The sequence below is a fragment of the Dryobates pubescens genome, chromosome 15 (assembly GCF_014839835.1).
Source record: "Dryobates pubescens isolate bDryPub1 chromosome 15, bDryPub1.pri, whole genome shotgun sequence".
In the NCBI taxonomy this organism is placed as follows: domain Eukaryota; kingdom Metazoa; phylum Chordata; class Aves; order Piciformes; family Picidae; genus Dryobates; species Dryobates pubescens.
Genome location: NC_071626.1, coordinates 14742475 through 14766377, shown reverse-complemented (window position 1 = coordinate 14766377; position 23903 = coordinate 14742475). Strand labels below are relative to the sequence as shown.

Below are 23903 nucleotides of genomic sequence, written 5' to 3'. Positions count from 1 at the left end.
CTTGGAATCAAATTCATGTATATCTTAGTCTAGCTCCATCCAGGGGAAGACTCACTCTGTGAAGTGATTTCACTGAACTTCACAGACCAGCACTTGAGGTGTTTCTCACAGGTGAACATCCCAAAGAAAAGAACAAGTGCCTTGCTTTGATTTTACTTTTTCTTTGGTCAGTGACTGTACATCTTTGTATACAGCTAGTGTGTCCTGATCCACGGACTCTTAGGCAGGGGTAGTCCAATACTGTCTTTTAAATTAATAACAGTGTATAAATAAATAACAGTATGTTCTAAATCTGCTAACATCCCAAACAGCTGTCATCCTCAGCTGAACTAGTATAGGCTTTGCTTGTCTACCCTGTGGGCATCCTTCTAGTTAAGAGAGTTTCAGTTTCCCGCTCTTCTGAGTCTTGTAACTATCTGAGTGCATTTTCAACATCAGTTCACACAGAACAGTGACAAACTGTTCAATCATTGGTTTTAATTAACATGAGATTAATGCAACACAAGTTCCTCTTTTTCCATAAAAGCTGAACACATTAGTAGAAGGTTCATAGTTTCGTCATCAACTCCGCTTCCCAGCTCCCTTGCATTTTGTCTTTCTCCCTTCTCGTAGTTCCTGGCATGTTGTTCCCTGTGTCATTGCTCTTAAACATTTCATATTGTCCATCCTGCTCCACTGCTGGCTTTAACCTAAAGGCAACTTTGTCTTCCTAGATTCAACCCCTACCTTCTTCATTCTTCCTTGACTTCAGCTTCTTTCACAGACCTTGCAGCTCTTGCTTGCTTAGGGAGTATGGACAGCTGTGTAAGAAGCAGGGTAGAAGAGGAGGCAATGCATACCTGTCCACTGGCTGCCCCATGAGAGCTGGGGCACATGGACTGGGAAGAAGTCATCAGGGCTGGTATGCCTGCATTGCTCCTGGACATGGGAAAGACAGCTCCAGAACCCACCCCACCCTGCTGCCTCCATTCTGCCCCCTTTCTCCCAGCTGTGCCTCGTGCTGAGAAATTGGTGTGTTTCCCAGGTTCAAAGCTCTTTACTAAAATGAAGTAACTAAAAGACCAAGAATTGGTGAGAAAAGTGTTCTGATTTAAAACCTGCACACTTAGTGCTTTCTTCACACTAGAATAAAGTCATGATAGGATCCAAGATGAGTATCTGCTATATTTGTGTATTTGTAAGGCATGTCTGTTCTCTGAAGAACACATATCATCATGATTGAAGAAATGGTGATACACCTGCTAGATACATGTCTAGCATCTGGTTGGAAGGCAGGTGAAACACAAGGGGCTTTTTACAATGTAGTTCCTTTTTTAAATATTTCTTCTTTCAAAGATTCTTTTAAATCAGGCCCATCTGTGATGAGCTTGCAGATGAACAGCATAGTATCACAGGGCACAATGGAAGAATCCAAACAGAGAACTAGTATACTGGAAAGTACATTTCAATTGTATAAGCAATATTTCTGTTTAAGGACTTAAGTATTCAAAAATCATGCTCATGTTCTGCTTCTTTTCTCCTCCTTCCCCTCTCCAGGTAAGCTCTATGTCCATCTCACATGCCCAGTGTTGTCACACAGCTAATAAAGATCCCTGTAGCTCTCTACTGCCAAGATGTCCAGTAACACAGTAAGTTCAATATCCATAGATAGGTCACTGGAAGCACAAAGAAAAAAGTTAGGAAACAGTTATTGGAGGGTGGGGTGGGTGTCCCATGTAGATTTAGTTTGCATTTCAGCAGGCTGTGGAAGTTCTGTTGCCAAGGTCTTCTTTACTTGTACTTTTCTACAGCTGCCCCATTTGTCCTTGGAATCCAGATTCCACTTGTATGCCCTTTATATCCTCAGCAAAAAGGAATTTTATTGATTCATCATCAGAGGCTTCCAGCGTTGTGAGGGGGGCTCGTGTGTTGGCAAGGAATGAAGCTGATGGCTATTACTACCTGGGACACATTGCCCAAGAGGTGAAGGTAGGTATTTATTGGGAATTAGGCTTACAAAAGGCTCTCCCTAGGATCCATGTGTCTTCTTCCTGTTCTTCCCATGTCTCACCAGGCCCATAGCCTTGCTGTATGGTGGCTGTGCTTCTATTCTCTCCCCACATCTTGTTTTTATCTGTTTCCTGATGATGAATGGCTGTTTACTGTGAGGAGTCCTGCAAGTAGAAGCAGCCTGGAAATCAGTCCATTTTAGTAATTATAATAACTTGCTATTCAGAAGCTATCAAAGAAACCAGGCTTACTTCTGCCCAGTCTATCAGCAAAGTGAATTAGCTAAACAGCATTAATAATAGTAATCCAAAATGTCTGTCTCCTCCTTACTGAACTGAGAGCTTTCCTTGTTCTCTTCTTTCTGTGCTCGTGGAATCTCTGGGATGATTTTGGATGCTCTAGAAAGAAAATCCTTTCTTCAAAAATCCAGTTCATTTTGCAGTTCACAGGTTAGTTGAATAAAAGGTGATGCTAGACAAGGTGGAGGATGACTTTATTCTCCAGTGGGATAGACAAACACAGCTAAAAGCACAAGTGACATTTGCTGGAATAGGAGCCAACAGCATTATTTGTGTGAGTGCACTCACAGACATGCAGAGAAGGCTGAGCTTTTGGTAACAGATCTTCCCCACACCCATTGCAGAAGGCTTGAATTAAAACATTTAAGTTTATGCCAGTTATAGCATTTTACTGATTTGTTCTCCTTTGGATCAGTATGCAACAAACTGCATCATACACAGCAGGTTTTTTTGGCTACTCTTTCTGATGGGAGATTTTCCTGGTAAACTTCTGCCTTAGCATGCTAATTGTGCTCTACTAAAACCTGAATTCTAAACTGAAAGGTGAAGAAAGGCTGCCAGTCCCTTGGACCCCAGGTTTTAATTGCATCTAAAGTCCAATGTGGACACAGTGCTGTGAAAAATCTGTTAGAAGAGGAAAGCTGCATTCCCAGATCACGTTCTGCTTCCTGGGATTTCTGCCACCTCCCTCTTAGCACTTACGTTTGGCCCTTAATTGGACCCAGATGTCTGTCTTACAAACCACCTGTTTCACTCTTGTAGGGCTCCAGGGAACGCTTTTTAATTGAGTTTGACAAAAGCCATGCTCTGAAAGGCAAGGTACAGCTTCGCCTGCAGGAAACGCCTCTCTACGACATTCTCCACTACGAAGATGCCAGGCAACGGCCTCTTGCTCCAGGAGACAGGGTCTTGGCACCATGGGAGGCCAGAGCTGAACGTTTTGGCCCAGGCACTGTGCTAAAGGTTGTGGAGAACAAGGAGGCACATTTAGGTATGGGATGTTGGCTTCCTTAATAGTGTTTGACCTGCCACAGTTGCTGGTCACTATACAGAAGTCTCAACCACAGAGAATTCACCACCTGCTGCTTGAGCTTTTTCCATAATCTTTTTTGTTGTTATTGGCAGTGAGCATCCTGTTCTTTTTCTGGTGCCAGCATTAATGCAGCTCTCAGAATTAGCCCTTGCTTTGTCCTGTGAGTGGAAACCTGCTGCAGTTTGGGGAAGTGGGGTGTACATTCTCCCAAAACAAGGAGAAGAACATTCCTGACCCTAATGAGTATTCATCTGATAATGTGTTACTCTAGTTCCAGCTTTTGTAGCATAAAGTCCTGGCTCACTGTGATGAGTGAGACATTTACTATCTGCTCTCTCTTCATAGGAAGTTCAAAAGAAGGTCAAATTTTAAACCTATAAGAAAAAAATTGTGGAAGTTGTTACAGAATTGAAACCCAAGCTGTGACTTTTATCCCCTGCTTTCTAAGGGATAAATCACACAGCTTGACAAGATTCTAATTCACTCTTTGCTTTTTTTTTTCTCTCATATGCACAGCACACAACAGAAGAGTGATTGTGAATTTCTGGAATGGACAGACTAAGGACCTGTCTGCTGACCAAGCTCTGTGGATCCCTCTGCCCTTAAGCGAACGCATCATCCTAGAACTGCAGATGCCTTTAGCAGCCAGGCAGATGGTGGTAGATTCAAGCTTGGATTACCCATACATCGTGACCCCAGGCTATAGAGCCTCAGGCCATCACAGATGGGGTCACTCACACCTGGAACATTGTCCAAGGGGTCTATATTTGAGTGAGCCATGCACTAAATGCAGCTGTAGGTGTACCTCTCTTCCCCATTGCTGCCTTTCAGCTGGGGAACCCACATGGCCTGCAGGATGCAAAGCACAGCAGGAAGATGCTTTTGTCCCTGGAACAGACTTGACAAAACAAGAGCTTAGCAAGAAAATAGAAGAGCAGCTGTCTGAAATGATACTTTCATCTACAGAAAGTGTTTCCAGAGAGGAAGAAAAAAAGGAAGAGAAGAAACCGGAGACAGAAAATGTTCCAAGAGATACTCAGTCTTGTTTGGAAGAAGACAATGAGCTTATAGAACCTAAGAAGGTAAGAAGTGCTTCACTGTGACTCTGGGCTTTTTTAACATATGGTCTGCTATTTGTGTAATGTCTGCTATGTTACCTATAATTTTCTAGAAATCACTAGAAGTTTTAGGTCTGGCCCTTAGGTACGTCTGCTGAAGGCCAGAGATTCTCTGCTCTGCACTGTCTTCCTGATCCTTTGATCCAAAAGAATCATAGAATAGAATCATTAAGGTTGAAAAAGACCTTCAAGATGATCAAATTCAACCACAACCCAACTACCATGACCACTAAACTGTATCCTGAAGCACCGTATCTATGCTCTTCTTGAACTCTTCCAGGGGTCGCAATTCCACCACCTCCTTTGGCAGCCTGTTCCAGTGCCTCACCACTCTCTCAGGTCTGGATTATGATTGTATTTCTTGTTATTTCTAGAGTCCTCAGAGGGAGATGGCTGATGCTTTGGTTGATACTGCTGTCAACACAGACAGGTGGTTAATTGTGACACGTCACAAGGAAGAAGCAGCCAACCAGCAGGATGCTAAAACTGAGGGTAATGTTAAACACAACCATGGTGTTGAAAATGTAGCTGTTTTATCCAAAAATAAGACTTGCCACACAATGTCAGTGCAGCAGGCCATCATGTCTAAGATCTGTTGCCATAGTTCCTGATGTTTCAAAAGAAAATGCCATAATGCCAAGCTGAATGTAGCCACCATAATGTAGGATCATTATATGTAGGTGTTAACAGTAGTGTGGCTTGAGAAGTTGTTCATCTTGGAATCACAGAATTGTTCTGGTTGGAAAAAGACCTCTAAGATCATCAAGTCCAAATGTTGGCCTAGCACCACCATGGCCATTAAACAGTGTGCCAAAGGGCGATATCTACACATTTTCTGAACACCTCCAGGAACTCCATGACCTCCCTGGGCAGCCTGTTCCAATGCCTGACTACCCTTTCATCCTGCTATCCAATCTAAACCTCCCCTGGCATGATTTCAGGTCATTTTCTCCCATTCTGTCACTTGATATGAGGGAGAAGAGAACAACCTCCACCTCACTACAACCTCCTTTCATGTAGTTTTAGAGAGCAATGAGGTCTCCACAGAGCCTCCTTTCCTCAACTCCTCATAAAATTTGTTCTCTAGACCCTTCACCAGCTTTGTTGCCCTTCTCCAGACACACTCCAGCACCTCAAACTCCTTCTTGTAGTGAGGGCCCCAAACAGAACACAGAATTTGAGGCACAGCCTCACCAGTGCTGAGTACAGGGGCAGAATCTCTTCCCTACTCCTGCTGGCCACACTTCTCAAGGCGAAAGTATTTTGAGATGGAAGTCAGGGAGGTTTGCCTTTCACAGCTACTGCAGTAGCAGCTCTTAAGTGTTCTTAACCTTTATCATGATACTCACTGTAATAACATTTATTATAAATTCCCTTGCTTTAAAAATTAATCTGTAATCTTAATTATGGGACTTGTTTTGTGGACACTGAAAAATGACCCACTTGCTCAGAGGAAGTTCTTGGTACCAAGTTATGAAAGTCTTGCTTGCATATAGATTATCTGAAAAGACCTGTTCCCTATGAGGAGAGGCTGAGGGAGCTGGGGTTGCTTAGCCTGGAGAAGAGGAGGCTCAGGGGAGACCTTATTGTCGTCTACAACTACCTGAAGTGAGGTTGCAGCCAGGTGGGGGTTGGTCTCTTCTCCCAGGCAACCAGCACCAGAACAAGAGGACACAGTCTCAAGCTGCAGCAGGGGAGGTTTAGGCTGGATGTTAGGAAGAAGTTCTTCATAGAAAGAGTTATTGGCCATTGGAATGGGCTGCCCAGGGATGGGTTACCTCACTGGAGGTGTTTAGGGAGAGATGGGACGCTTGGTGTCATGATTTAGTTGATTAGATAGTGTTGGATGATAGGTTGGACTTGATGATTTCATAGGTCTCTTCCAACCTGGTCTGGTCTGGTCTGGTCTGGTCTGGTCTGGTCTGGTCTGGTCTGGTCTGGTCTATTCTATTCTATTCTATTCTATTCTATTCTATTCTATTCTATTCTATTCTATTCTATTCTAAATTTGTTTTCTTTTTATAAGCTGTCTATAACATCTGATGTCCCTGCCCTAATTTTTTGAAAGGTCCTTTTGAGTCTGGAGTGGCAGAAGCTCCAATCCAGCCTTCACAAAGGAACCCTTCTCTGGGAATCAGTGCTTTGGTTCCTTTCAGGCGCCAAAGCTTCTTTGAGCGTGTGAATCAGTCACTACAGAAAGACAGCCTGACCATTGAATCAGCTCTCCGTGTACAGAGACCACACAGTACCTCCACTGTGCAGGCCAGGACATCCACCAGCCTTCTGAATCGTCTAAAAGAGAAAAGCATTACAGTGAGTATTTGGTCCAAAACAGACTTAGCTATTAGGATCAAGTGATTTGTTTGTCATGTGAGAATATACTCTCCTTTGATCTCTTTCTCAAAGGTTTTTGCTTCAGCGAAAGTGTTGCCTGTGTAGAATAATGGCTATGCATAAACAGAAACATAAGGTTTCCACCTAGGAATCAGAGTTGCACAGGAACAGAGCACTTCTGATATTTTTGCTTGGCACTTTTGATAGAGTCTCTCTTCTAAGTCAAACTCTCTGCCAGCTCTGCTAGATAGCAAAAAAATTATTATTTACAGAAACTGAAAGCAAAGAAGAGGAAGGCTAGGTAGTCTCATAGCAGAGACTGCTTGTCAGGGCTGGAACTTCAAATCTCCTAATCCTTAGGCTAGTCCTTTACCATCTGGAAAACACCATTTGTTAACCTCCCGCCTATAAAACACCTTTGCTTCTTTCTTTGGTCTCTCCCTCTGTATGTCCTTAAACAAGAACCACTCACAAGGTACAGTTTTTGCAAATAATAGCAATGCCCAAAGGTGTTTAGTACCCCTAGGAAGCCAGACAGATCAAGGCAGTGACAAAAATCAGTCAAAATGTTTTGTGACTGGACTTGGCAGTGTTAAGATAATGTCTGGACTTCATGATCCTGAAGGCTTTTTCCAAACCTTAATGATTCTACAATTCTGTGAGACTGGCAGGGACATTACTTGAAGGTCCTATTCAGGAGCCAGTGTGGCTTCCAGAGCTCAGGATCAGCTTTGGAAGACTAAGCTGTTCTAGTTTTGTAGCTTTACAGTTTGCATGAGGACAATATACCAATGACATTAAGGGTTTGGTTTGGAATTTTTTCTCCTAGAAATCAATCCTTAATGGTAGAGCTCAGAAGAGCTGGAAAGAAATGGCCTTCAACAAAGCCAAGATTGAGCACAAAAGGCGGCAGGAGGAGCAGAGACAGCTGAAGAGGGAGCAGCAGCAGGAGGCAGACAGTATCCGACGCCAGCTGTGCAGGGACAACCAGAGGTGGTATCTAGGAGCTAACTGGTTTCAGTAGTAAATGTTGGACAGTGGGTGATGTCTACTCCCTGATGCTCTCAGTTAGTCTCTGAGCATCACACATGCTAGTCTCTGCAGAGTGGTCAAGGTGGTGTACTAATGGGAATAATATGGATGCTTGAGGTTAAGAGCAAGTGAGTACAGCATGAACCCATCACCTTCAGCATTACCTCCAAGGGCAAATTCCCTTCAATCTTGTCATCAGACCCAAAGTCCTTTTGTCTCCTAAATCCCTGTTCCTTGCCCCTGGCCCCACAGTCCACTTAAGCTTATTATGTTCTTACCCAATGGCCCACATCCTGCCATCTCTTCTGTTGCCCCTGTAGCTCTACCACCAATACACAAAGCCACCCAGTTTGTCTGGACTGGCCTTACAGCCCCATTCACACAGTTAGTTTCCTTGGTTCCTGGCCTTCAGGGCCAAGACCACACAGCCACACCAGGTTATGTAGTCAGATGAACAGCTGATCAGTTAGCTGACATCAGGCACTAGCCCATTTTGGGGGTTTACCTCCTCTGTTTAGGATACAGGTTTAACTCTCATAAGCTAACAAAGAGTCCTGGAATATCAACTGAGCACAGACTGGCAGAATATCTGCTTTGTGTCTTGTGCACTCTTCTTTTGTTGTTGCTCTTTCTTTCTGAAAAGTTTGAGAAATTTTGTTTTGGAAACAGGCAGCAATTGCATCAGAGAAGATTGCAAGAGCTGGAGAAACAGCTGGAGCACAGAGACAGAGCTTTGCAGCACATGGCACTGCTCCAGGCTGCAAGGGCAGAGAAGAGCAGGAAGGAATCCTCCTTGACAGAGGAGGAGAAGAGGAAGGCAAGTCAGAGGCTGCAGTTTTTAAAGACACAGTATTTGCAGAGGGAGGAGTTGCAGGCAGAACGCAATGAAAGGAGCTTTGAACAAGAGAAAGAAAGGCTGGTAAGGACAATTTCAGAAATGGTTTTCCTGGGCTACTGTCTTTGTGTCAATGGCACCATCCAGAATGTTTGCCTTTCAGCTGGTTTATATCCAATGTATCATTCAGGGATACATAAATCGTAGAGTGCACTGGTTGGAAGGGGCCTCTAGAGGTCATCTAGTCCAACCCTACTGCAGTATGCAGGGAACATCCCTAACTAAATCAGGTTGCTCAGAGGCCCATCAAGCCTGACCTTGAACTTCTCCAGGGATGGAACCTCCACCACTTCCCTGGATAACCTGTTCCATTGTTCCACCAAATGAAGAGTAATATCTTTTGACACATGTATAAAGATAATAGAGGGGAAGTAAAATTCCCTGTCTTTCTGGTAGAGATTTTCTGCATGCAAGGAATGAATGTCCACAGATCATGCTCATTTGTGACTCCTGCCAGTGGTAACTGTGGATGAAATTCAGCACAGAAGCTGGCTGTACAACTGCAGGTGTCTTTATCTAGGATTTTCTGCGGAGCAGAATGCAGTCACGGCAGGAAGCACTGGAACAAGAGTTACACAAGCAGGCCAGGCAACAAAAACAGCACCAGGCTGCCAAAGGGAGAGTGTTCCAGAGCAGAGACCGTTCGCACCAGAAGATGGAAAAAGAAGGCCAAAAGCTCTGTGAACTCCAGCAGTACCTCAGAGAACAGAATCTTTTGATGCTCCGTGCATCACTGCTAGCATAAGGAAGCAGCAGAGTAGGTGAGCAAGCCCTTAAGCAGTTCTGTGTCTTGTAGGTGTGAGTCCAGTGTGCTGGAGCTTGTGCACTTGTGTGCAGTTGCAACGAGTGAAATTGATTCCTGGAGATGTCTCTAATTTATTTTTCATTGCAGTTAGAGTGCATTTTCACTGCTCTAACCTTTACATGCCTGCCTTTCTGGAGTCCCTGTTCTAGTTCACCTGCTAAACTTCTGTGACCCTGCTGACAGACACAACTGCAGCTGAGAGCTACCTTGGGTTTTAATATGTAACACAACCATCCTGATGATTTTCTGCCCCAAAGGCATCTGAAGGAACCCAGCTCTTTTCATATTCCTCCTACACAAGAGTATGTAGGCAATTCCCATAAAGGAGAAATGACTTATAGAAGCCCAAAAAGGAATATGTGTATTTTTGCTGATGAGCCAGCTTTTCTAGGCATTGTGATGAGAAAAATGCCTGCTCTCTGAAATACTTGGTTTTGGAGAATCACCAAATTCAGTGGTGGGCTTGGAGGTCTGTTTTGCCTACAACCTCACTGTTAGGCTGGTGGTGTCCAAAAGTAGGTAAGCTCATGTCAGAAAGATACTCAGAGATTTTTGCAGGTAGGGTGCCTGGTCAGAATAAAAATGTTTTGTTCACCATGAATAAATGAGGAGAACAGTATAAAAACAAATTAATTGGTAAGATGACAGTTAAGAAATTGTGTAAGAATTTGAGGCAGCCAGCAGTGCTGCAGGAAGAGAGGAGTTCCCCCTTCAGGCTCTAGGGTAGCACAGAGGTACCACCTGGCATTCACAGTGCAACTTGCTCACCCCTCCCTTGGTTTTCCAAGTGCCTCTCTGACTTCCCCTATGGTGTCAGTCGCTGACACAGACAAGGTTACTGTTTCCTTTCCTGCTGAAACAGTAACACACATCCAGAGGCAGTTTTCTGCAACATCAAAGGACAGAAAAGGGGATTTAATACATTGTACTGTGATGAGTGCAAGTGCTTTTATTCACAAAGGGGAGGAGGAGGCTATGCTTTGTCACATCCTGAAGTACAGTCCCTGCTATCATCAAAGGTACAAAATACAGCAGTTGGTTCCAGAGAATGCTATTACCAGCTTTGGGTAGTAGGAATTGCAACTCTTCTTTTCATGTGGGTATTTAGGAATGGAGAATGGACATGACAATTTATTTGCTGGAGCACTCAATGCTGTATCAAAGGATGTTCTTATTTCACACAAAACTATGCTGAAATAGGTATGAGACCTGCAATACCTTGCATTATGCAGTACCTAAAATCAACTTAGACACGTAATTTAAATGTGCAGTTAGAAGCATCTTGCATAGTTAAACAGTTAGAAAACTTGTGCAAGGGAGGTCCTTTGAAATTCTGCCAGGTCTTTTTGAATGGTCAGCAGTTCCTTAGGAGTAAGTCTCAGACTGCATTCCTCCAGAGATGACTGAGAGGCCATGCCTTCAGCTTTCAAAGTTTCTCATCCATCTATTTACCAACTATTCTAATGGCTTCATAGCTGAAAAGGGTATTTTTAACTTTAGGATCCCTCATGTGCATGAACCATCCTGAGATTTGTTGTTTGAAAATCAAGGGAAAGAAAGGTGAACCTATTGTATAAGGTAAATGCTTTGACATTAAGTTAAGGTCCAAAAAAATCACTTGCTGTATATATGGAAGCTACATGTGAAGCACCATTTTGCATTTTAGACATGGAATTCTGTCATTTGTTTTAACCTCTTGGGGAAACTATGTGAAATTTGCTTAGCCAGCAGAACATGGGTGGTTGTGCCCAAGACATGCCTAACTGATGGACTTGGCCCAGGCTGCACACTACAAAGTGCTGTGCCTGGCACCTCTAACTCCCAGGTGGGTGAAAATGAGAAGGGGCATGCACACTAGTGAAGTGGGTGCTAGCAGCACATGAAGATTTTCTTTCATGTAAAGCTCAAAGGCTACTTACTTTTTGTCCTTTTTTTGAGTTCTTTTCATAGAATCAATAAGGTTGGAAGAGACCTCAAAGATATCAAGTCCAACCTGTCACCCAAGACCTCATGACTCCTAAACCATGTCTCCAAGTGCCATGTCCAATCCCCTCTTGAACACCTCCAGGGATGGTGACTCCACCCCCTCCCTGGGCAGCACATTCCAATGCTAACGACTCTGTGAAGAACTTTCTCCTCACCTTGAGCCTAAACTTCCCCTGGCACAGCTTGAGACTGTGTCCTCTTATTCTGGTGCTGGTTGCCTGGGAGAAGAGACCAACCCCCTCCTGGCTACAACCACCTTTCAGGTAGTTGCAGAGAGCAATAATGTCTCCCCTGAGCCTCCTCTTCTCCAGGCTAAACCTCAGTCTCTCCTCATAGGGCTTGTGCTTGAGGCCTCTCCCCAGCCTCGTTGCCCTTCTCTGGACACATTCAAGAGTCTCAGAGAAATCATACACTCAGCTAGAAGCATGCACTTCGTTATGAGTTTAAGTGTAACTTACAGCCTAAAACTTAGACAATTGAATACATAGCAGTTAAAGTACACAAAATATATTGAACAGAATTTTTTTTAACTTAATTTTTATGTCATGAATCATTTTATGATCATCATAAACCAGCAGATTGTCTGCTTCTCTACTTTGTCTTCACTGCTTAACTATCTGAAAACAGACCGCTGCAGACACCCTATGCTGCTGCACTTCCACATACTGAATATATTCCCAGCTATAGTGTATTACAGTATTCCCAATCATTCACAGACTGCTTCCTACTAAAATACAGCCATAAAATAATTTTAATACTATTAAAATGACTGACTGTAAATGCCATGTATGATCTAGCTCTTTTGCTTCATTTACGTTTAAAACTTTCACCATGTTATTTCTGTCCACAAGGAAAATGCTTGGACTCTGTGTCTTACAAACTACTGGAAACAAAACCCAAGTATTTGGATATTAATTAAGGTTGGGAGTTGATTAGGGTGAGAGTAGAGGAGCAGGAAAAAGCTTTTAAGGTTTAAAAAAAACAAACCAACACCCAAAACTCACACACACATACAACAACAAACAACTCACCCCCAAACACAAACAGCCTAAGTCCCAGTACAAATATTTCCAGAGGTTGCTTTTATTATGGAATTAGCTTTTCTGCCTAGGCACATTTTTTCTTTTGCTGTTTATAATGCAAACTCCTATACCACTGTGCTAAAGTACAGAAGTTTGGAGGAGCGAGTAAAATCGACTGGTCTGTTTTTATCATCCAAAATGACTACGAACAGACCACACCATGCAGGATCTCAGGACAGTTCTACAGTGAAAGCAGAAGTTAAAAATGCAAAAGATAAAAAGGTTTATTAGCTTTTTCCAGCCTGAATTAGTTGCTTGGGTGATGTTAGAAGATCATTTCTTGTAGCACGGTGAGACATAAAAGTCAGTAAGTTAAAAAGATGTTAATTCATCAAGTCTGTTTCGACATAAATATATCAGGTTAAATATTTAAAGACTTTCAGACAAGTAAAACTGCTTTTCTCATCAGGCTGCAGTGATCTTGAGCACCTCAGCTACACAGTAAGTCAGTTTAAAAACTACCAGAGCAACTGTATTAACAAGTCAGAACTCTCCAGTTGTGCAAAGTCTTCCTGGTTTCTGGAACAGACCTTCCAATCATCCCATGTCTGGTACCTGGCTGAAATGACTGAAGGCAACGTCAATGCAGAGCAACACTGCACAGCATTTCTCCCAAGATGCTCCTGACTTTCCACCTTCAGCTTCTGTCAGATGGCATGGATAATCCTGCACAGCAAGAGGGCAGCAGCCACAGTCTATTTAAGGACAGAAGCTGCATTTTTGATGAGCAGTGGTCTAGCTGCCTCTAGGATGTCCAGTTCAGGGTCCAGTGAACGACCAAGACCTTCCAGAACCATGATGGCAAAGATGATGGAAGCAAAATTGCTCTCAAGCTTCACCTAGAACCACAAGTAACTTAATGAACTCAGTGGACCCATTATTTTCCTGAGCCCATTCCACTGAGGTACCAGCTCTGGCTATGCTGAGGGGAAAGCATACACCCATCTGAAACTATACTTTTTTGCTTGGAGTTTTAGAGCACAACCAAATCCAGGAGCAGGCCCCAGAATAAGAGCATTTCAGGTTAAGTGCCTTAAGGAAAGCCAAGAGTTTGTTTTTCAGTTCCAAGAGAAGGAATGAGATAACTTTTTTTCTTCCACACTGAAACAGCAGGATCTTAGGAGTGCTCACCATTGGTAGTGTAGTTACCTACTTTGTGAACACATGCACTTGTGTAACCTCCTGAATAGCCACAAAAGACCCGCACACATCAGAGGACACTACTCCTCAATTCACGGCCAGGCACCAGTATTGTTTCAAAGCATACTAGGGCATTGAGAATTCCTGGAGTTGGGAGGACTTGCTTTGTAATGGTCTAAATTATATTTAATGTTCTTAGAAATCAGCTTAATGAGGTTTAATGACCAAAACCTCTAAGGAATGTTCATGGAGACACTCTGCAGACTGGATAGTCCTGTGGAACCTCTCATCTCTAGTTCAGGCCACCATAGCTCTGTTGCTGGTTACAACCATGGAAACTCATCCCCCAAATACTAACAGCTGCAAGAAGCAATCTCTGTTCTGTAAGCAAGTCTTCACTTTTGAAGCCTTTAACAAATAACTAAACACTTATTTTACTAGTGCTGTTACATAACTTTGTATCAAGAAAGAGGTCCACAAAAGAAAGCATGCAATGATATACAAGTGGAATATATATTATATTTGCTTTTTGCCTCTAAGACTATTAAACAAAATAGGAAAATGGTGTTAGAGTAACATTCCTTTTAGAAAATACCAACTGGTAAATCCAGTATTAAGACAAAACCCATCAAAACAGAAATTGGTCTTTGCAGATTGTATACCAAGGCCTGAGAAAGAGCATTCCTGCAGTCCCTGCCCTAGCAGTTAATTTCAAAAGTCACTCCCTCATCAGCCCTTCCTGTTCCCAGTAGTTCTCATTCCCCAAATGAACTTCTACCTATTGAAGTCAAACAGCAATAGGACCTCACCTTATGTGTCATCAATAGTTTAAAGACATTGGAGAGGAGATTTGCCACTTGAAGCTGGAATGCAAAAGGAGAAGTTAACAACAAATGAAAAAAAACCACCATGTTCAAGAAGCCCAAGGTAAGTGAGTGACAAGCAGGATTGCTTGCTAGCATTTGGTTCGGGGTAGTGGAACAAGATTCCCCAACTGACAACAGCCAACATCAAGTATGATCCCCCCCTATCCTGCCAAGGATAAGGAATTCACCTGTGACCTATGGTTCTGCTTACATGCAAGCCCAGGAAGCCTGAGAACATCTGACTACACAGCAGTGTGCATCATGCACCAATTTGCTCAGTACTACCATATGATACTTTCTGAAGTGCCCTGGCTGGCCTTAGCTAATGGGATGCAAGCTGTAACATTAGGCTCAGTAACTCCCCACAAGGAACTACAGATGTTAAAAGATTTTAAAAGAAAACAAACAGAAACAAGAAAGAAAGAATAAAAAAGGGACGCACAAAAACTCCCACACCCCACCCACACACACTTACAGGAGTTTTAATTCTAAGAAAATAAAGGATTTTATGGACTTTTGCTGCACCTGAGAGTCTAAAAAAAGCACACAGTACTCACTGGTGATGCTGATGAGATCAGAGTTGGCCTTCCCACATGGATCATTCTAAAAGCCAGGTTGCATGGAATTACACAAGGGTGGGAGACTGTACTTGCCTTTCCCAGGGCAACGGTGTTCCCTCGGACCTTGGTCACTAGTTCTGCCATCTCGGCTTTGAACCGCTCTATGTCCTGGCACTGGTTGGCACGGGCGTGATGCAGGATTAGTTCTGCCACTCTCTCCCCCTGTGAAGCAAGCCAAAAAGGAGAATCAGAACGTGGATCATGAGTGCCAGCAGACCTACAGGGAACTGCACATTGTCATCCCTGGAAGGCTTCTGCTGCATAGGAGGAGACGTACAGCAGGGAGAACTCCCAGGGCCATGCTTTCCTATTACATAGAATAAACCAGGTTGGAAGAGACCTTCAAGATCATTGCGTCCAACCCATCAACCAATCAAACACCACCCAAACAACTAACCCACGGCATCAAGCACCCCATCAAGTCTTCTCCTGAAAACCTCCAGTGATGGTGACTCCACCACCTCCCCAGGCAGCCCATTCCAATGTGCAATCACTCTTTCTGTATAGAACTTTTTCCTAACATCTAGCCTGAACCTCCCCTGGCGCAGTGAAGACCAAATGAATCATAAGAAGGGGGTACAGAAAGAGGAGAACTGGTCAAAAACTCTTAGCTGGAATCTGGCATAACCCCAGCTATTTCTCTCACAGGCCTTATAGGGTAGAACACAACAAAGATAGAAGTTTCAGGGAGGAAATAAAACTCACAGGGCTGGCATTTCTTCTCAGCAGAGAAGTAAAGAAGAGCACATATTAACCTCCCTTATGGGCCAAGTCCAACTTTCCATTTGCAAACTGCAGAGTAAAAGCAAGCTGATACTTGGTGAGAAAGAAGAGGAGCCCCAAGCTTCACTTGTAAAAGGCTTTATAGCTCTGCTTGGAAAATGTGTCTGACAGTCACGTACAGAGCTACAGGCCCCAGGTTTGGCAATGTGACTTGGTGTAAGAGTTACATATACAGATATAAAGCATCTATCACCTTATTGATAAACATTCTTTGGAACCACTCTGATCTGTAGATCATGAATGACACCCATCCCAAGCCATGAAAGACTTGCAAACAAATGTTTGCTGGTTTTGCTTAGTAGCTGAGAAGTCCGTCTGGCAGCACAGGATGTGTACAGTTAAAACATGTCCCTCTTGAGATACAGTGAGCCTTCCAAGTCACAGGTGAGAAATAGGAACATGCAAGTATGAGCACTGATGCCTGTTCTCAGAATGAACAGATGTTAGTGCTGGATTCCATAATCCATATGGGAGTGTATTTTAGATAAGTGGAAAGAAGCATAAAGTAGTTCCTCTTATACAGAGGAGCCTGGCAGAGGCCAGACCCACCTCGTCTCTTTTGCTTCCCCTTCTTTACAGACACTGACATCACATGGCCTTTCCAGCAGCAGGGCTGCAGAAGGGAACATATATGGAAGATCAAGATGTTAATCCACTCCCTCCACTTCTCTGGCAAAACCTGGCAGATTCTGCAAGTCTCTGAAATGCAAGAAGCTCCCAGGCAGGCCTAACTTGCAGCAGAAGCACTCCTGACCAGGGAGTGGCTGCCAGTGTTTCCTGTTTGACACCTTCTGTTCCCTCAATTCTGGCAGCCGCCTTGCTGTAGCTGTGTTGGGTATAGCTCCCACAACAGCAAAGCTCTCCCCTCTTAGGAAGGTTCATAAGGGGAAATAGAGAGAAAGCTGTCATTTCATCCATCAGACTCTCCAGTTGTCTCCCTTCCCCAGCCTCAGCTTCCCAGCCAGATGAGAGACCTCACCTGGCCCTGGACCACAGCTGTGAAAACAGCCCGGAAGTTCTGCAGGTCAGCGTGTTGCAGCTCTGCCACAATCCCCGCATCCAGCAGCACCAGGCAGAGACCTCTGACAGGTGGCTGCACTTCCACCACAAGTGTGTCACACAGGTCCACAATGGCTGTCTGCTCCTTGCAGCCAGTGCTGACAAAAGCAGAGCCTTGAACCAGGATGTTCCCAGGGTGCAGGTCAGCATGGACAAAGTTGTCAACAAAGATCTAGAGGACAGGAAAGTCAGAGCAGTTCATTCAACCAAACCTGTCCATGGCAAAACTCACAGGCAAACAGAGTTTTGTTTCTGATCTGTCCAGTGTCATGCATGGCTAACGTGCACCACCATATGCAAACAGCTTCTGCTGGAGAACAGCTGTGCTGAGCTGGTACAGAGTCAGCAGAGCTGTGAGGCAATGCTGTGTGTTTGCTAGCAGTCAGGTAGGACCCCCAGGAGTCCTAGCAGGGAAGAGTAGTGCTCTTTGAAAATTTACACTAAAATGGGGGCACACTGGCAGGCCTTGGCAAAGAGTAATACAGCAAGAATAGGCCATTTGCCATTCAGTGGAACAGGTTATAATGAATGGTTAAGTTTGGCTAGTCTGGGACACCAACCCACATTACAACTGTGTTGAAACATAAGAACAAGTTAACAGGAAACAAAATGCACGTAGCAGTGAGCACCAGAAAGGACTAGCAAGAAGGCAAGCACTTCCCCACTAACCCTTCTGGCCACCTGGGACTACAGGACTTCCTATGCCAAGGAGGTCATCTTGTATTTCATGGATTTCACCTACAAATCTGTAATTGCCACATAAATAATTTGAGCTGTGTGGGAAAAGGAAAATTTTTAGGTGTTGCCTGCAAACATTACCCCTGATGATTTCATATCATATCATCTTTGGAGAAACCACACAGAATAGACCCATATTCAACTCTAGTTCTCTTGGAGCCCTTGAAATGAAGGGTCCTGGACAGCAAGGGATTAGAACTGCAGACTATTCAAGACACAGCTTTGCTTTACTCTTTTTAATTCTTTTCTACTCCTAAAATTTGGGGGGTTTGCTCTCCTCTTAACCATTGAATCCAATGTTAGCATAACACTGCTCTAGTTCCACCATAGCTTTTACCATTCAGAAAAGCAATTTCAGAGTCTGCCTTACACTATGGAGTCATAATTGCAGGTCTCACCATCACCCTAGCATGGTAATGCAGTTATCAACTGAATCTCATCTGACACTTACTGCCCATGCACTCAGTACTGTGAGGTTCTTTTGCAATCTCCCCTGCTGCTTCTCACAGCTTCTCCTGAGACAATTGTGTCACTCTCAGCACTGCTTTCCAGATCATTTGTGGTTATTTCAACCACAGAAATGGACAGCTAGAAGCCAAATTGTAAGCTGAGTCTGGTCAGGGTTGTTTTCTTCACTCCATGTTTAGTTCTCCCTTTAAAAAGGCAGTTTTGGAGGAAGAGTCAGTAAATGAAGAAATTAGCTGTTTTCCCTGGGAGTCACATCCTTAGTCTCTACAGAGCACAGTAGTTGCTAATTACATGGCGCTTTATAGTATGTGGGCACTATGACAATGCACTGGTCAAGTTGCATAGGACAGCTCTACAGCATGCAAGCAGATTGTCCTCCTGTGTTAAAGCTCTGTAACAGTCCACAGCAGTGGTGTATTTAGCCCAGGCTTTACCCAGACCGTGTGTCACACTGCACATGAAACACAGACCCTCCCTCCACCGCTTCAAGGGCCGCACAGTACTTGAGCAGCCCCAGTCATAGGTTACTGTGAGATACCTGGCATCCATGGGCTGACTCCAAATGGTACACTTATCTTTGAGTTTGTGAGAAGAAGGGTAGGAGACATGGGAGGCAAACAAGTTTTCTTTTTAACCATATCATCTAAATACCCAATTGAATAGCTTCTGCAGGAAGACAACCTTCCCTTCCAGCCTCAGCCAAGTGCCTACCATCTTTAGGAGCATGTCCATGCCCATCTTTGCAAGTCTCTGCCTCAGCTCTGTGGCAGTCTCCTCCTGCAGGTAGTGTGAAATAGGCTCACTCTCCTGAAACAAAGATATAGAGTTGGAGTCAAACACACCCAATGTCCTGCCTTAACCTAGGTGCCCAGAGTTGAGGGAACATAGAGTTGATAAGAAAACCCTGAGAACCTGCCCAGTAGAAGCTGTACCTACTGTGACAGAGAACACGAGAGAAGCAAATGTTTGTTCTTCAGAAAAGGGATGATATAGCCTGGAGCAGAAATACTCTTGCGGGGATCACATCCACAAAAGCTAAAGTTGAGAGGCTTTGGTCTGTGACCCAAACATCCACAAGGGAAGCGAGGCAAGCATCAGAAAGTGTCAGACTGATGAGCTCCTTGCTTTAACACACCACAAAGGAGAGCTGAAGCATGGTATTGGTTTGCAAAGCACAGGCAAGCATATGGTGGCTGGACACACTGCTGGTCTGCTTGGCTTCAGACCCAACTTCTACATGGAGTTGTCTGCCACCTGTCTTCTGGGATGAACAGCTTACAAACAAAGGAGACACGAAGGAAGGACAGCAATCTTTTTAAGCAAATAAGAACAGCATCCTTCTGCCTCTGACAACTCCTTCTCAAAAATAAACCACCTTATTGGCATGTTCTAAGGACCTTATCACTGCTGCCACCGCTCCCAACCCTGCAGTTCTTACCTCAAAGGTTTCCACGAGAACTTCTCTCGTCACCAAAGGCCGAAGGGGAGTTGGAAACTTCACAAAGTCGACATCTAGGAAATTCTGTCGGAAGCGCTCCAGATTTCTGGCTTCATAGCGTAAATCAATCTCAAGGGAGAGAAAGGAAAAGCAGATTGGAAATTAGGTGCAATTAAAATTAGATGTTACCCTGTGTAAGGGTATGCCTGTACCACGCAATACTCAATAGCAATAAAACTAGTCAAAGCCAGAACAAAAGCAAAAAATAGCAGCACTTCTTATATGCTTACAGCTCTTCTGGTGGAGAAGCAGAGTAACAGACTGGGAAATGGATGGCTTGCAACCTTCAAAATGGGTGGTGCTTACTATAGGCATGGTGTCTCAAAAAAACAGCATTATTTTCAAGGGCAGAGAGAGCCTGAACCAAAGCTTACTGTCCAAATACCGAGGCAGGCAGATAGGGTAGAAAAATCACAGCCCTAGCCTCACTTTACAGGTAGGCAGCCATCCCAGGAAGAAATTTAATGTAGCCTATGCAAAACAACCCACTGTGCAAAGTCCTGGCCCCACCTCCTCAGTGACACAAGAACATCTATTCTGCACACTGCTACTGCTCAAGGAGGCAGGATAATCTTGCCTCATCTCCCTCATGTGGCAGTGGGAAGTATCCCAAGATTATTTCTTGTTCTTCCAGAAAGAAACACAAGAAAATTGCACTAAGCCTATCGGTTGCTCTCCTAATCCAGTCTTCAGCACCACCAAAGCTCTTCCAGACTAAACTAGTACTCATGACCTCAAGTCACATTTGAATACAGTCAAGAGTTTACAACATGGATTTGACGTGCAGATTTCTTTTCAATAGCAGAAAATAATTAAGGCTTTCAAAAGGCTTCAGGCAACCTAGACAAAAATGAAATTAGCAGATCACAGTTCATTTTAATAGACCCATAAGCCTAATTAAGCCTGCAGTGATACCTTTTAAAGTTTGGTAATAAGGAAATTGCACGACTGCATCTTTAGAAGACACTGATGAATCAGAACATTTTCAGATCTATTTGCAAAGCTTAACTTTAGACTGTATTATTTACTTAGGTAAAAGTATACTAGTTATGCAAATATATATGCTTCTGTGATAACAAACACAACCAATGAGTACAGACTGCAAACATGTAGGACTGAAGAGTAAACACACATCTGAGGACCTGTTTGGAGAGATTCTTTTCCTCACCTCAGTATTTGTCTTTCACAACACTGCAAAGTAGGTCTAGTGAGCTGTTCAGGCCATTCGCTAGAAAACATGCTCAAATTTAGATTTTTAAATCTAAGTGAGCATATAAACTTTCACTTCAGTAACATTATGTGACTGATGAAAATAAAGACCATAACCAAAGAACATGCAAGCCTTCCTCTAACCCTTTAAAAAGTAGCAGTATGAAGTTACAGCCTGCCAGTAGCAAGTCTAAGGGAACTTTTATTTCAATGCATGCAGACCGCAGCATAGCACACACCTGCTGAATCATAAGCTTCTCAAACTCCTCCACAATCTCTGTCAAACTGAGCCACTTAAATCCAGGGAGAAGTCCAATGATGTGGCTACCCAGCTTCATAAGGAAGAGATCCATCTGGACTTGATGGACCAGCCCAGGATGCAGGACCTGTGCAAGAATGTACAGTGACAAAATTAGCCCCCAAAACACTGTGAAAGACAGTCCATTTCTATCAGCTGAAGTGATATATTCCACAAAGAGAGAGCCCAGTTTATAAAACTGGGAACTAAGAAGGCTTCCCCAGCTAGGAATTCACATTTTGCCATGGATTAAACTGTAAACAAACAATCTTCAAATGGAAGGTTAGACTGGAGCTTATAGTCTCACCCAATACCATTTTCCACTGCTTTTGCATTCCAGCCCTCTCCATGCCATGCAGCACCGACCAGTATTTGGAACAGCTTAAATGTAAGAAAAGAACTTCTCTGCTCCAGATTTTTCCATGTGAGAAGGGGTTTAATTTTCTGGAAGGTGAAACCAAACTTAACATTCATTATGTTCATATAAACTGGGCCCTTGCAAGCATTTCTAGTAGCCACCTGCACATCAGAGGTGCCATGGGCTGTATGTGTACTTGAACTCTGGCCTCAGAAAAGCTGGGACCACTAGAAGCCTGGATTGGAGTTGTTTGGAATCAAAGCATTGACAAAAGGTACTATGGGAGACAAGTACCACTCCTCTTGCTCTACCCGGCCCTAGCCAACTACTGAGCTTGATTGGCTTTGTCCAGCACGCTCCATTTTCACACATCTACCAGTCAAATGTATGACTTACTTTAATGGCTACAGGCGTGAGATGTCTGGCTGATGAGGGATTTGCATTCAGGAGTGGCTGGGCCGTTTGTTCCATAAGGGACATCCCACTCACAGGATTTCCTCGGGAGCAGTTTGATGGGCTCAGGTGCTCCCTGCTCCTCTCCTCCCACATCTCTTGGCTCTTCCTCCTCCTTAGCCAGCTGAGGAGGCCTCTAAAGCCTGACACTTCCCATGCTTCAAAAGCAGACCGTAATTCCGAGCGTTGTGCTACCTCCTTGACCTGGCAGCCAGCGATGGCTGTGAGATCGGCATAGGCTTTATATACCTGGGCGACGCAGCCTGAGCCGACTGGCTCCTGGCTTTGGAACTTGAGGATGCCTCTCCAGTCCTCACCGAAGGCCTTCCTCAGGAGCTCATCAGTGTGGCTCCAAGGGTGCGGGCTCACCTCAATGTGCAGCTTAGAAAACTCATCACAGAAGGCCTCGGAAAAGAGGTCCCTACGAGTACTGGCCCACTGGCCCAGCTTAATACAGGTGGGACCGGCAGCCTCAGCTGCCCTCCGCAGCAGCCGCAGCCACAGCGCTCCCAAGGCGGGCCACAAACGGCTCAGAGGGTAGAGCAGCAGCAAGGGGCCGAAGCGCAGCAGCAGCCCGCAGGCCCGCAGACCCAGCTGGAGCACCAGACCCAAGCGATGCAGCAGCCCCTGGGGTGGCCGCTCCGAGCCGCGTTCCCCTACCCACACCGGTCCCCAGTGGCCCGGCCTCCCCTTCCAGCCGGTCCCAGCGGGTACCGCCGTGGGCACCGCCAAGGCCACCGCAACCCAGCGGCCGGCACGCAGCCCTCCGCGCCCCGGGGCCGTCCAGCCGTGCCATGTCCCCCTCGCCCCAGCAGCCCGCCCGAGAAGGGGGCGCGCGAGCAGCAGCAGCCGCACGGCCCCGCCCGCCACCATCGCCCGCCCGCACCGCTCACAGCCACTAACGGCCGCCGGGGAAGGGCAGAGGGAGGTGGGCAGGGACAGCCAATCAGCGCCGGCAGGCGGGGGCGGCCCACCCCTTAAAGGGGCAGGAGCAGCTGCCGGTGAGGGGCTTCTTCCTGCCTTGTGGATGGCACCTGAACCCTGTGAGGGGAAGAGCTTCTCTGAGCTGTCTCCTGAGTGGGAGCGTTCTCTCAGGTTTGGGCTACAACGCAAGAGGACAAGAGGCCTCACCTCTCTTGTCCACTGGGTGCCCCCTGAGGTGCATCCACATTTCAGCAGGCAGCTGATGACAAGAGGAAAAGGACCCATACTTACAGCAGGGGCCTCCACAATCCCGTCGCTTCTGACAGATGAGGTAGGCTCTTACCATCTTGGTTTTGAGCCTACCTTGGTATGGACTGCTGTGGTGGACTGAGCTACAGGTGAAATAAGGGGGCTGGCACATGCAAGAGTACTTCAAGTATTTCAGGTATTGCAAGGTGGCAGTTGCCTTTTTTGATTTTTCTTTTTCTCCTGTGATGAGAGAAGCCAGCCATGACTTTTTTATTGAAGTAAAAACTAGGGCTTTGTAGTAGTAGCCTCATGTCAGCAGGTGAAATGTTGAGACTTCCTTAGCAGGGTATTAATGAAGCAGTCAATGTTTTGAATAAGAGGAATATCTGAGGGCACATGACATCACATGAGTACTAGGAACAGAAGTGAAAATTAAAAGTAGAAGCCTGCTGAGGTGATGATGGTAGCTCAGCAGAAACAGAGAACTGTTGAATCTTTCAGGCTTGCTCTGTGTCTTGGGCTTTCTGCTCCCCAGAAGCACTGCTGACAGCACGGCTGGGTCTCCTGCTTATTCCTGAGTCCGCTGACAATGTATTAACCTTGCCAGCAATCAGACAGCTCACACAGGATTGCCCACATCTTTTGCAAAGGACACCTGCCTTTCATA

The 23903-nt window shown here is 44.9% G+C and overlaps 2 protein-coding genes across 2 annotated transcripts; one reads left to right on the top strand and one right to left on the bottom strand.

Annotated features, from left to right (window-relative positions):
- Positions 1–1542: 1542 nt before the first annotated feature.
- Positions 1543–16955, top strand: LOC128897843 (uncharacterized). Its single transcript, XM_054167835.1, has 8 exons — positions 1543–1628; positions 1791–1968; positions 3051–3279; positions 3838–4403; positions 7603–7766; positions 8475–8724; positions 9221–9461; positions 16562–16955. Exons 1-7 carry the CDS (start codon positions 1546–1548, stop codon positions 9443–9445), a joined length of 1695 nt encoding a protein of 564 aa, XP_054023810.1. The 5' UTR covers positions 1543–1545; the 3' UTR covers positions 9446–9461; positions 16562–16955.
- On the bottom strand, positions 12916–22952 carry ADCK2 (aarF domain containing kinase 2). Its single transcript, XM_009903032.2, has 8 exons — positions 22007–22952; positions 21194–21340; positions 19686–19814; positions 18959–19054; positions 16962–17213; positions 15233–15361; positions 14523–14576; positions 12916–13412 (listed from the first exon to the last, which is right to left on the bottom strand). Exons 1-8 carry the CDS (start codon positions 22934–22936, stop codon positions 13269–13271), a joined length of 1881 nt encoding a protein of 626 aa, XP_009901334.2. The 5' UTR covers positions 22937–22952; the 3' UTR covers positions 12916–13268.
- Positions 22953–23903: the final 951 nt, after the last annotated feature.